This window comes from Salmo salar, chromosome 14 (assembly GCF_965601325.2).
Source record: "Salmo salar chromosome 14, fSalSal1, whole genome shotgun sequence".
NCBI classification, from domain to species: Eukaryota; Metazoa; Chordata; class Actinopteri; order Salmoniformes; family Salmonidae; genus Salmo; species Salmo salar.
The window spans coordinates 33,343,413-33,357,500 of NC_138304.1; the positions used below are offsets into that span (position 1 = coordinate 33,343,413).

At 46.0% G+C, this 14,088-nt stretch overlaps 1 protein-coding gene across 4 annotated transcripts in view; it reads right to left on the reverse strand.

Annotated features, from left to right (window-relative positions):
* LOC106569121 (RB1-inducible coiled-coil protein 1) overlaps positions 1-14,088 on the reverse strand; it is a 31,868-nt gene that overhangs the window by 4,913 nt on the left and 12,867 nt on the right. For all 4 annotated transcript variants that reach the window (XM_045694201.2, XM_014140107.3, XM_045694200.2 and 1 more), the window contains exons 6-18: positions 8,733-9,159; positions 8,344-8,514; positions 7,960-8,144; positions 7,530-7,716; positions 7,266-7,347; positions 7,072-7,136; positions 6,856-6,959; positions 6,586-6,718; positions 4,542-6,472; positions 2,655-2,847; positions 1,661-1,769; positions 1,123-1,438; positions 481-535 (exon numbers count right to left, since the gene is read on the reverse strand). In XM_045694201.2, coding sequence (XP_045550157.2) covers positions 481-535; positions 1,123-1,438; positions 1,661-1,769; positions 2,655-2,847; positions 4,542-6,472; positions 6,586-6,718; positions 6,856-6,959; positions 7,072-7,136; positions 7,266-7,347; positions 7,530-7,716; positions 7,960-8,144; positions 8,344-8,514; positions 8,733-9,159 — 3,958 coding nt within the window. The remainder of the gene's footprint in view (positions 1-480; positions 536-1,122; positions 1,439-1,660; positions 1,770-2,654; positions 2,848-4,541; positions 6,473-6,585; positions 6,719-6,855; positions 6,960-7,071; positions 7,137-7,265; positions 7,348-7,529; positions 7,717-7,959; positions 8,145-8,343; positions 8,515-8,732; positions 9,160-14,088) is intronic.

The window sequence follows — 14,088 nt, forward strand, 5'->3', positions numbered from 1 at the left end:
GCACGTCTGGGACCTGTTGGATCGGAGGGTGAGGACTAGGGCCATTCCCCCCAGAAATGTCCGGGAACGTGCAGGTGCCTTGGTGGAAGAGCGGGGTAACATCTCACAGCAAGAACTGGCAAATCTGGTGCAGTCCATGAGGAGGAGATGCACTGCATAACTTAATGCAGCTGGTGGCCACACCAGATACTGACTATTACTTTTCATTTTGAACCCCCCTTTGTTCAGGGACACATTATTCCATTTCTGTTAGTCACATGTCTGTGGAACTTGTTCAGTTTGTCTCTCACTTGTTGAATCTTATGTTCATACAAATATTTACACACGCTAAGTTTGCTGAAAATAAACACAGTTGACAGTGAGAGGACATTTCTTTTTGTTGCTGAGTTTAGATCCTATTAGTATTGTAATTCCTCATTCAATGAGCCCAACTTCCTCTGGTTCCATTTAGAAGATTATGTCATAGAGGCGTCTACTCACCCTCTCAAGTAACAGTATCCGCTGTTTCTCCTCGGACATCATCAGGATGTTATCGCTGATAAGGAAACAACAGACGGATAATCAGATCACTGTGGTGACAGCTTTTAACACATTTGAGAATCAGTCAAACAAATTCTTACTTTGAAAGATGAAGATTCAACAAGCATAAATATAAATTTAGAGTGACCTTCTCTGAGGTAATTATGATTGCTAGCCTGCTTGACTGTAGTTAAAAGTAAAAATAAATAAATAACTTACATTTTCCAATCCTAGCCTCCCTTGTTCTGTCTTATTTGTCCTCACGTTATCCATCCTTGTCTGGCTATCTCAAACAAGTACTTTCAACATCCTTCTTTATCTTTTACACATTAAAACTGACATGCTACTACTATCTTCAACATTATTCTTTGACAGCTTACAACTTCTATTCATAAATTGGTCTAAAGCCTTTCAAAGGCTATCACTGTCCTCAGTTCAACCAAATAAGTCTCCAAGTTTAAACAGGTACCATTAGACAAATATTTTGACAAGTAGATCTGTCAAAGCTTAACTTATTTCTATAAAATGACAGATTCATTGCGATGTTAGGGGGTTATTATGAGTGACTGTTTATTGGACTATTTATGTTTGGGAGATGCTTACTGTACGGTCACCATACTGGCCTCCACAGCTGAGTCCACCTTGTCGTCCTCTCTGATGGCAGCCACAGAGGCCAGTCTGTCTGGGTCAAGGAAGGGCTCTGAGTAGCAGGCTCTAGCCCCAACCTCAATTTCAGTCCCAGGACCAGGACAAAGCCCAGGTCCAGGCCCGGCTCCAGTGGGCTCCAGAGCTAAGGGGTTTGGGCTGTAGTAGGCCGAGGACACCAGGGCGGTGCTGCGCAGCCGGTTCAGGTCCTCCTCCAACTGCTTCTTCTCCTGCATGATGATGGCCCGGTCTTCAGACAGTGTCTCTATTAGACCTGGAGACACACAGTGAACATATCAGGATGAATGGACTGCAGCAAGACTGACTTTCAACACAATCAACCAACATATTCAAGGATTTGAACGAACCACAAATCAATAACAGCATAGAAAATGCAATCTAGTTTCAGTATATCCAGCACATTAAGTTTTCAGAAGGCAGAAATCATTCTGTTCTCTCATAGTGTCATAGCTGTACGTGTCTGTTTGTCCTGTACCTTTGTCCTTCTCCTGTTGCTGGGTAACCTTCCGCAGCTTCTCTGTCAGATCATTGATGATCTGTTCCTTTTTCAGCTTCTCTCTCGTCAGCACAGTGTTGAAGTTAGTCTGGGGAGGGAGGAGGGGGAAATGAAGACTTCCAGATACTGCTACTGCATTGTCTGGGAGGTAAGTTAACACACAGTGAGGCAGTCACAGAGGACAAAGAACTACCAGACAGGTGACAGGCTCAGTGAGTATACTGAGGGTTGAGTCATGGCTCAGAACAACAGACCACAATCAAGCTTGCTCACTTTAACATAAGATCTTGGGCTAGCTAGGAGGATCTTGGGCTAGCTAGGAGGATCTTGGGCTAGCTAGGAGGATCTTGGGCTAGCTAGGAGGATCTTGGGCTAGCTAGGAGGATCTTAGGCTTGGTAGCAAAACCTATGATTATAATAATAATTTATAGAAATAGTAAAACAAAAAAAGATGTGTGGCAGAATGTGTTCTCACCAATGTTTCTAACTTGTTCTAACCGCTTTTTACTCCCAACAACATGGTTTAGGCCTAACCACGTTCCACTAAGAGGGTCACACACAGAGACTAGTATCAGATTCCCATTTGGACTGCTCCCCAGCATGCAAGACAACATGAGAACACTGTGCTCTAATTATAATACACACATATTGCCCCACAGACCTGCTTCATTAAGGGGTGACTAAGACTTAGGAGATGTAATGGAGTATTTGAAGAATTTAAGATATTGGTCACTGGTGGTCAGTTTGTTTGCAGTTGCCAGTGGATCACAATTAGACCTACTTAGAGGAAAGCTAATTGGAGACAAATGCTAAAAAAATGTACCATTTGGCTAACAATTAGATAAAAACTCAACATTTTAGGCAGACAAACGACAGGCTATAGGATTTAAATGGTAGTGTATCTAGATAGGTGCTGGTCAATACTGACAGAGGAACCTTCTGAAGATCTGGGGAGGACTAGCCTAACACTGACCTGTTGTTCTGCAATGAGGGAGGTCTTGAGGTTCTGCATCTCCTCGTTCTTCCTCCTCTCCAGGAGCTCCAGCTGGGTGTGCAGCGAAGCTGTCTCCTGCTGCAGATGCTCCTGCAATGCAGAGTCCAGGGAGAGAGGAGCCCCTGCATCAGACCCCCGACCCTCTGTCTGTACCTCCGACAACCCTGCCTCTCTGAGGGACACACACAGACACAAGTAGCATGCAGACAGACAAGTAGCAGGCGGACAGACACAAGTAGCAGGCAGGCGGGCAGACAGAGACGCGGGCAGGCAGAGACGCGGGCAGGCAGGCAGAGACGCGGGCAGGCAGGCAGAGACGCGGGCAGGCAGGCAGAGACGCGGGCAGGCAGGCAGAGACGCGGGCAGGCAGGCAGACACGCGGGCAGGCAGGCAGAGACGCGGGCAGGCAGGCAGAGACGCGGGCAGGCAGGCAGAGACGCGGGCAGGCAGGCAGAGACGCGGGCAGGCAGGCAGAGACGCGGGCAGGCAGGCAGAGACGCGGGCAGGCAGGCAGAGACGCGGGCAGGCAGAGACAAGCGACGCGGGCAGGCAGAGACAAGCGACGCAGGCAGGCAGGCAGGCAGAGACAAGCGACGCAGGCAGGCAGGCAGGCAGAGACAAGCGACGCAGGCAGGCAGGCAGGCAGAGACAAGCGACGCAGGCAGGCAGGCAGGCAGAGACAAGCGACGCAGGCAGGCAGAGACAAGCGACGCAGGCAGGCAGAGACAAGCGACGCAGGCAGGCAGGCAGGCAGAGACAAGCGACGCAGGCAGGCAGGCAGGCAGAGACAAGCGACGCAGGCAGGCAGGCAGGCAGAGACAAGCGACGCAGGCAGGCAGGCAGGCAGAGACAAGCGACGCAGGCAGGCAGGCAGGCAGAGACAAGCGACGCAGGCAGGCAGGCAGGCAGAGACAAGCGACGCAGGCAGGCAGGCAGGCAGAGACAAGCGACGCAGGCATGCAGGCAGGCAGAGACAAGCGACGCAGGCATGCAGGCAGGCAGAGACAAGCGACGCAGGCAGGCAGGCAGGCAGAGACAAGCGACGCAGGCAGGCAGGCAGGCAGAGACAAGCGACGCAGGCAGGCAGGCAGGCAGAGACAAGCGACGCAGGCAGGCAGGCAGGCAGGCAGAGACAAGCGACGCAGGCAGGCAGGCAGGCAGAGACAAGCGACGCAGGCAGGCAGGCAGGCAGAGACAAGCGACACAGGCAGGCAGAGACAAGCGACACAGGCAGGCAGAGACAAGCGACACAGGCAGGCAGAGACAAGCGACACAGGCAGGCAGAGACAAGCGACACAGGCAGGCAGAGACAAGGGGCACAGACAGACAGACAGACAGACAGACAGACAGACAGACAGACAGACAGACAGACAGACAGACAGACAGACAGACAGACAGACAGACAGACAGACAGACAGACAGACAGACAGACCAGGTCAAAATAAATACTAACTCCTCACAACTTAAACTTTAATCCCTTTGGCAACAGGTATGTCAAAAACCTCCAACCACATGCATGCTTGACACAGTATACGGTACAAGCACTGGTTTCCCCTAGCATTTAACACAGGCCCTTTTTTCAGGACACCCCAACCCTAAATGCAGCTATGCCACATTACAAAAGTGCTATTTTCAGGGTATACCACAGCTCACTGAAGTCAACACAGGCTGAAGTCTGGGTGGGATTCACTCAAATGTTTGCTATATTAGATACAGTATATCACATGGAGAAGCTAATGTCACAGCTAATAATGATCTGTATAAATAGTTACCTTGTTCATTACAAGGCGAATTACATGTTTATAGCAAATCACAGCTGTCTGTTTAATGCAAGTAGAGAGCAGTGGGGCATTCATCAGCTCTTACCTTCCAGAGGATTGTCTTTCCTGAAGGTCACATTCAAGTTGTCTAATTTTGTCTAACAGTCTTTTCTCCATCTCCACCTTCTGTTGCTTTAAGTCTTTAAAGTCATCTGGTACAGCAGCCTTCAAGGCCTTCTCTTTCTCCAAACGTTCCTGGGCTGTTTGTGTGTCCTGCTCTATTCTTTTGGCAAGCAGGTCGTTCTCCACCTGCAAATCGCAGATAACGGTCCTTAAGTGTTGTTCCTGCTCCTCAGAAATCCCCCGCTGCTTTTCCTTATCTTCGCACATCGCCGCTGTCTGCAGGTCGAGGTCTCGCTGGAGGTTCTGCAGCTGCTCAACGCGGCTCCTCTCTGTGTCCAGGATCTGCTGCTGCAGGGCGGTCAGCTCTCTGTGGAGCTGGTTCCTCTCCTCCTCGTGCCTGTCCGCCAACTCAGAGATACACTGGTCCTTCTCCATCCGCATCAGCCTCCTCAGCTCAGCCAAGCCCGTCTCGTACTCCTCGTTCTTGGCCTGCAGCTGCCTGTTAACCTGGGCTAGCTGTTTGCTGAGGGACTGGGTCTCAGCCTCCACGGTGGCCTTCCCCACATTGGCCTCCTGCTGCCCCTGCTTGGCCTCCTCGTACAGCAGCCTCACCTCCTCTGTCTCAGACTCATTCAGGGCCAGCTCCACCTCCAGCTTGCAGCGCAGGTCAGCCAGCTCGATGACCCGGGCCTCCAGGTCCATCAGCTGGCAGTCCCTCTCTGTCAGGGTGGCGGCATGCAGGTCAGTGACCTCGCTCAGCTTGGCTCTGTTCTCTGTGGCCAGATGCTCCAGGGCCTCCTGGTTCTTCCGGACCAGGGTATCTAGCTGGGCCTGGTGTTGCTGCCTCATCCTCTCCTCCAGCTCCTGCAGGTGGGACTGCTCGGCCCCCTCCAGCTCCTGGCGGATCTTCTGCTGGCCGCGCTCGATCTCAATGTGCAGCGTCTCCAGCTGGCTGGCCAGGGAGTCTCTGGAGGAAGCTAGGGTCTGCACCTCTTGGGCCTGATCGCTGATCTTCTGCTCTAGGTCCCTGGCCATTTGAGTGTGTCCATTCTCTGCCTCGGCCCAGTGCTCTCTCTCGACCTCCAGCTGGGTAAGCTCCTCCTTCTTGTGCTCCAGCAGCCCCTCCAGTTCCAGCATGGCCCGCTGCACGTCTTTCACAATGTTCTTGTTGACCTGGTTCTCTTCCATCAGGGCCTGAAGCTGATTCTCGTGGTCCTGCTGCAGGGAGAGGAGCTCGGCCTGGTGCTGCTCCTCCTCTCTCTTACGGATGGTGTCCACCATGTTGCACACCTCACTGGTCATGGTCTTCAGGGCGAAGCCAAAGTCTCGCTGCTCCTTCAGCAGCAGGTCTCTGTGGCAGTACAGGTCATCCTTGACACTCCGCAGGTTGGTCTGGGACTCCTCGGCGGCAGTGCGGTACTTCTCCATGCTCAGCTTTAGCGCGGCCATCTTGGAGTTCTCCCTCTCCAAAGCGGTGGTGTCATGCATGCGCTTGCTGTCGATGGCGTTGATGACCGAAGAGTACAGCGACTCCACCATCATCCCTGGGCTGGTGGGGTCGCTGATGGGGGTGGGCGGGTTTTCGATCACAAACTCGTTGACCGCCGACATGAAGTCTGACTCGGGGCTCTCAGCCAGGGAGTCCAGGTCCAGGGAACCGGCCTGCTGCAGGACAGGGTCCATGTTGGGGTGGCCAATGGTCTCAAAGTCAAAGGTTTGGGCGTCGATGCTGTCTGGGGACAGGTCCTCCAGCGTGGTGGGGCCGTGGCCAGGGAGGGGCTGGCAGAGTGGGCCCGGGAGACTGAGAGAGGATGGGGTCACGGAGGAGGTAAAGGTGGTGTTGGTGCTGTTGGACCACGTGGTTAACGGGGTCACCGCTGCCGTGGATCTCTGAGCACTCTGGCTGCACGACACCTGGAGGAACAGAAATGAGAAGGGGAGTGAGTGAAGAATATGCAATTAAGGGACAGTGATCTCTGTGCTTTTGGATTATTTCCAGTGCATATTCCATTGTAGATTGTGATTACCCTTTGTTCGCTCAGTAAGTCAGTGATAGTTCGAGACATCTCGTCCACACTGGCAGCTTGAGTAGCTAGCACCAACTGTTGAAGCATCTCCACGTGCTGGTGCAAAGGCTCAAAGTCACACAGTGTTGGAAGCCTGGGGAAAAGTAGCAGGTTTATTGCACTGCATATTGCAACAGATAATAAAGCCAAGTGTTCACAAGTTAACTAAGACGTAAGGCAGGCATGCCTGGTTATTGCTTCACTATGCACGAGAGGGAAACCATGGCCTACCTGAGGAAAGGCTGCACCTCTGTAGGACAACAGGTCTTTAAGTACTGCAGGTCACCAAGCGAAATATCTGGAAGCTCAAAGTCAAACTTTCTGGGCTTTCGCGTCTACACGATAAAAGAGGGATAAACAACAAAAACAAGAGAAATGGATTGGATTACAATATTTGGGGAATTAAATAGATGTTAAAAAAACACTGAGATTTCACTGACTACTTACGCAAAATGAAGTGGGGGGCCATGAGTCAAGTCCTCTAAACAAGCGATTTCTGAGAAAAGATTTCCCTGCAAAGAGGATCACAGAGCTTTATGTCAGCTCAGCTGTTGGTAGGAATGAATGTATGTTAATTTCAGAGGGGACACTCGTTAAATATCATCAAATGGGATTTTTTTTTTTTTAATAAAGGAACTTACTGAACAACTTGCCAAACGTTTCCCTTTTATACTTCTCAGTCTCATAGAGACGTTTTCCATCCTTCACCAGAGCACAGGCCCACTGAGGAGAGAAAGAGAAGAACAGAATTTACACTATTTTCCCTCCAATTTCAGTTTCACCGCATATCTGTAGGCCCGGCTGGAAGTTGAGGCTTGTTTTAGGTCTGCAAGTTGGAACTGAGGGGAGATGTGGGTTGGGATTGGGTTTTGAGAAGTGGTCACATGATGGTCTTGTGCTCTGACCTCTCTGTAGTGACCTATGAAGATCTTTCTGCGCACCACCTCCACCACGGCCAGGCAGTACATCTGAGGCACGGTGCTGAGGGCGTCCACCACCCGGACCCTCTCCATCAGCTCTGTCAGCAGCCTCAGCAAGGCCTGCAGCTTCTCTCCGTCCTGATCCGCGTGCAGCATCACATAGCAGCACCATCTACATTCACAGTGGTCAGGATGCTTTAGCTTGGCTAAATTAGCATTATTTCTACAGTGTTAGCTTAGTTCATTTCGTGCTTTCAATGGCTGTATTTGACCAGTTACACATCTGGATTCAGTAGAGAATTTTGGTTCATTTCATTGCTCAAGGGATTTTCAGCAGTATTTTTTCAGGCTTCTGGGATGAAGATGCACGGAGAACATCTTAATAAAAAATGACACAGATGAACAGATGTCTTACTTGAGTCGAACTTGTAGGTTGTTCGCCAGTTCCTGTTTGGCAGTGGTGCACTTCTGTTTGATGTCCAGAAGCTTCCGGTGGTTGGTCAGCATGATCATCAGCTGGTTGGCGTGACTAAGACACAGGTCAGGCAGCACGGACGTATCCTTCAGGTTCTCAGCACGCTTCTGATTGGCCAGAAATCCCTAACAGCCAATAGATTGATTAATAGGGGAGTTTAGTTAGATTTCATGCACAAATTTTCAACTAAAAGCTTGATTGCAGTATACAGTACATTGTTTTATCAAGTAGTCATTTGAATGAATAGGCTAATTTCTATACAGTGTTTTATTCACTATTGGAATTTGGTAAAATAACAATTTAGATGAGATCTATTTTGCTTACCTGAGCAAGTTCCTTCTGTTCATTGACCAACTTGTTACAGCTTGCTATCATTTGGTCTAGAGCGTATAACCTGTCCTCAAGCCCTTTGATGGCTTTCATGTTCTGATTATCCAGTTTGGCTATCGTGTCTCGACATTCCGACAAGAATGGCTGAATGATGCGTGGGTCCAGCTGAAATAGAAAGGATGATATGGCTCCATCCCAACTGTTTCTGAATAAACTCTCATAACTGACTGGACTCATGTTGAAACAGAATTACACTGCAGAGTCATGGCAAGGCCACTGAGAGGCCTATTCAGTCACACATACACAAATACAGACAGGCACAGTAAAGACAACATACAGACACAAACAACAACATACAGACACAAACAACAACAGTGACTCACCCTATTGATGGAGTCAAAGCATTTCCTCACGACTGATTCCACGTCATTGGGCCGGTCTTGAACGTTGATCCAGTCCAGCAGTGTGACGTTGAAGGACGGGGGGTTGGCCCTCTCTGGAGAGTCTGCCTCCTGAAGGGCTGCCCTCAGCTCACTACTGTCAGTCATCTCACTGCTTTCCTGGGCTTGGGCGGGGTCAGGTGAGCCCCCCGCCCCCGGAGCACAGACTGACAAAGGTAGCTTGGTGGAGCTCCTTTGTGTTTCGGTGGGGGTGGGGCAGAGCACAGAGTCAGTGGACTTCTCCTCCTCAGTCTCATGGGAGTTCTTGGCTGGAGTGGAGCAAGACTTCTCTAGACATTCTCTGTAGCTGTGGCGGGTCAGACACTCCAGTAGGGGGATCTTGGCCATGACTGAGACTGCTGTCCCCAGTCTAGAAAAGGACATGTCAAATCTCAGTTCAAAACCATATAATTTAGATTTACATCTTTGGATAGAGATTCATTAATGCAAGTGTGGCAGGGGGAAGGACACACACACAGACAGACAAACAAACAAAGAGAGACAGACCGAGAGACCGAAACAGACCAAGAGAGAGAGAGAGAGAGACAGACAGACCGAGAGAGAGAGACAGACAGACCGAGAGAGAGAGACAGACAGACCGAGAGAGAGAGAGAGAGACAGACAGACCGAGAGAGAGAGAGATACACCATGTATCATTTAGATCATCAGCCTACATATGCTGAGGTAACCTCTGGCAAAAGACACCTAGAACAATCAGAGATAGGAGAGGTGCGCCAACTACTGCAACTAATATGCAGACTACTGAGCTAGACAGACTCTTTAATTCCCCCCACACACACACACACACACACACACAGGGTTGCAGATTGCATTGTACTTATTTTTCATGCAATCTTATTCCATTCTTATTCATTTGTTTACAACTATTCTTAATTTTATTGGCACCGGTATTATAGTAATGTATGTATGTATGTATGTATGTATGTATGTATGTATGTATGTATGTATGTATGTATGTATGTATGTATGTATATTATTATTATTTTGTTTTTTTTCAATGTACTTTACTCAAACCAGTGAATATCACTTATTATAAATGAGATCATTAACAATCAGCTCTTGGAATATCCAGGGACTATACTCTTCACATTTTGGTTATAAAACAACAAATCCAGAATTGATTAAAAACATCAAGGGACAGGACATCATAATCCTACTGGAAACATGGTGTCGTGGAGACATAGATACTCAGTGTCCCTCAGGCTATAGAGAAAGTTTACTACCATCAATCAAACATAAAAATGTTAAACGGGGCCGAGACTCAGGTGGAATCATCATTTGGCATAAGCAGGACTTAGCACTGAATGAAATGAAAAAAGGTACCAGTCACATTTGGCTAAAACTTAACAAAGGTACAATCTACTGTGACAATGATGTATACATATGTGCAGCTTATGCTCCTCCTTCAGATTCACCATATTATGATGATCAGTTTTTCGACAATCTCCACACAGAAATCATTACATTTCAGGCAGAGGGTAAAGTGCTTCTTTGTGGAGATTTCAATGCAAGAACAGGTTCTGAGCCTGACTACACTGATGAGGGAGGTAACCACCACATATTTGGACACCCCTCCTTGTACAGTAACCCTATTATAAATAATAGAAACAGTCCTGACCAAATACTGAACAAAAATGGGAAGGAGTTAGTGCATCTCTGTCGAGCCTTAGGCCTGTACATGCTTAATGGTAGAATCAGAGGGGACTCTTTAGGTCGGTTTACTTACTGCTCAGCTCTTGGGACAAGTGTAGTCGATTATGCCATCACTGACATCGACCCCTCCTCCATTAGTGCATTCACTGTCAGACCACAGACACCATTGTCAGATCACAGTCAGATCAACGTGTTTCTGAAGAAATTAACCGGCAATACTCATTCAAAAAAACAGCCCAATAAACTCTACAACATAAACCAATCGTACAGATGGGCTCCAAACAGTGCAGAGAGATTCATTGAAACGTTGAACTCAAATGAAATGATGAACTCTATACAGTTTTTCAATAACTCACAATACCAAAACAATAAAGATGGTGTCAATTCGGCTACTCAAAACATCAACTGCATATTCCAAAAAGCAGCATCGAAAGCAAATTTGAGAAAACCAAAGAAATGCAACCTCAGAAACAAAAAACAAAATGTTTCTGATAAATGGTTTGATAATGAATGTAAAACAATCAGAAAACACCTAAGACAAATGTCAAATGAAAAACATAAGCAGCAAAACAACCCAGAGCTACGATATGAATATTTTGAAACTCTGAAACAGTATAAACAAACACTGAAACGCAAGAAATTGAATTATACCAACAAGACACTTGATGAAATTGAAAACGCAATTGACCAAAATCAGTTCTGGGACATGTGGAACAATTTAAGCACAACAAAGCCACAGGAATTAGCCATACAAGATGTAGGAATTTGGAAAACGTATTTTGATAATCTATACAAAAACATCCCACAAAAAGACTTACAACAGAACCAATTAGAAATTAAAGAAAAATTGAACATCCTTGAATCAGTCATTAAAAACAACCAAAATCCATTAGATTACCCAATAACCCAACAAGAACTAAATGAAAAGCTCAAATCTATTAAATCAAAGAAGGCTTGTGGTCTAGACAACATCAGAAATGAAATGCTGAAAAACAGCACACCTGAGTTGCAAAATGCTATGCTTAAATTGTTCAACATGGTTTTAACTTCTGGTTGCTTCCCTGATGTCTGGAACCAGGGGCTCATCTCCCCTATCCACAAAAGTGGAGACAAATCAGACCCCAATCATTACAGGGGAATTTGCGTAAACAGTAACTTGGGAAAGGTTTTCTGTAGCATTTTGAATTCAAGAATTCAAACCTTTCTTCAAGAAAAAAATGTAATAAGTAAATGTCAAATTGGCTTTCTCCCTAACCATCGCACTACTGACCATATATACACCTTACACACACTAATTAATAAACACGTCCACCAAAAAAAAGAGGGCAAAATCTTTGCTTGCTTTATTGACTTTAAAAAAGCATTTGATTCTATTTGGCATGAAGGGCTATTCTACAAAATTCTCCAAAGTGGGCTTGGTGGTAAGGTGTATGACTTAATAAAATGTATGTACACAGAAAATAAATGTGCAATAAAAATCAAAAACCAAAGAACAGAATTATTTTCACAATGTCGAGGTGTGAGACAAGGCTGCAGTTTGAGTCCAAACCTTTTCAACATTTATATCAATGAATTAGCAGACATGTTGGACCATTCTCCAGCCCCAGGACTCACACTATTTGACAAAGAGGTGAAATACCTGCTATATGCTGATGACTTGGTACTTCTATCACCAACCAAAGAAGGTCTTCAACAAAACATTAATATTCTAGAGCAATATTGCCATAATTGGGCCCTGGCAGTAAATTTCCAAAAAACGAAAATCATGATTTTCCAAAAGAAAACCAGATGTCAGAAACACAAATATAAATTCACCCTGAACAACACCATCATTGAACACACTAAAAATTACACCTACCTTGGTCTGACCATATCTGCATCGGGAAACTTTAATATGGCAGTGAATGCACTCAAAGAAAAAGCCCGCAGAACATTGTATGCAATAAAAATGAAATTATTCAAAATCAACATCCCAATTAGAATTTGGACCAAAATATTTGACAGTGTAATCCTACCAATAGCTCTTTACGGAAGTGAGGTTTGGGGGCCACTCAATAAACTGGACTTTAAAATGTGGGACAAACATCCAATTGAAGCCCTACATGCAGAATTCTGTCGGAAAATCCTACAAGTCCAGAGAAATACACCAACTAATGCATGTAGGGCAGAATTGGGCCGCTTTCCAGTAATAATGAAAATACAGAAAAGATCATTAAAATTTTGGCTACATCTAAATTCAAGTCCAAATTCAAGTCTGCAATTTAAAGCACTCCAAACCCAAGAGCTGAGCCCAGAAACGAGCCCTCTCAGTCAGCTGGTGTTGGACCTCACCAACCAAGCTGACACCAGCACTGCTTCAAAAGAAATAATTCAAATAAACAAAATCATGAACCAATCAAAGGACTCATATTTACAACATTGGAAAAACGAAACAAAATCCCAAAGCCGACTAAATTGCTACCTGACCCTAAACAGAGAATATGAATTGGCTGATTATCTCTACTCTGTCAGAGATACGAAGCAGAGACAGATCCTTACCAAGTACAGGCTGAGTGACCATCAATTGGCAATAGAAACCGGCAGACATAAAAAGACATGGCTACCCAAAGAGGAGCGTGTATGTGGTCACTGCACGACAGGGGAGGTAGAGACAGAGATGCACTTTCTCCTTTACTGTGATAAATATTCCTCACAAAGAGATTCCTTATTTACAGAAATGACTACATTTATTCCAAATTTGAACTTATTAAACCCAGAGGAAAAACTAAAAATACTCATGGGCGAAGGAGCAATGGCTCCTCTTGCAGCCAAATATGTATTTGCCTGCCATAGCCTGAGGGACACTGAATAATAACATCTGCATAGTAAGCAGTAACTTACTTATTATTACTATTACTGTTATTACTGTTATTGTTATTTCTATTATTATTATTGTTGTTTATCATTCCAAATAGTAGTGGTATGGGTAGTAATGGTAATGATAACAGTTTAGTGATGGTGGTGGTAGTGGTAATGATGATAGTAGTTGTAGTACTGATGTAATGGTGAAGATAACCGTTATTTAGTTATAAGTTAGTTATAGATTCATTTTCCATATTTAGATTTTTATACTTATTGCATTCTACTATTTTACTATTATTTTACTACTATTTTATTGTTATTATTTTTTAATTTTGTATTATTATTTACTGCCATTTTATATTATTATTTGTTATTGTATTACAATGTATATTGTATACATTGTTGCTTTGGCAATATTAACACAATGTTTTTCATGCCAATAAAGCAGCTTGAATTTGAATTTGAATTTGAGAGAGACAGACAGACCGAGAGAGAGAGACCGAGAGAGACCGAGACAGACAGACAGACCGAGAGAGACCGAGACAGACAGACAGACCGAGAGAGACCGAGACAGACAGACCGAGAGAGAGAGACCGAGAGAGAGAGACCGAGAGAGAGAGACAGAGACAGACAGACCGAGAGAGACAGACAGACCGAGAGAGACAGACAGACCGAGAGAGAGAGAGAGAGACAGACAGACCGAGAGAGAGAGACCGAGAGAGAGACCGAGAGAGAGAGAGACCGAGAGAGAGAGACAACCAGACCGAGAGAGAGACAACCAGAC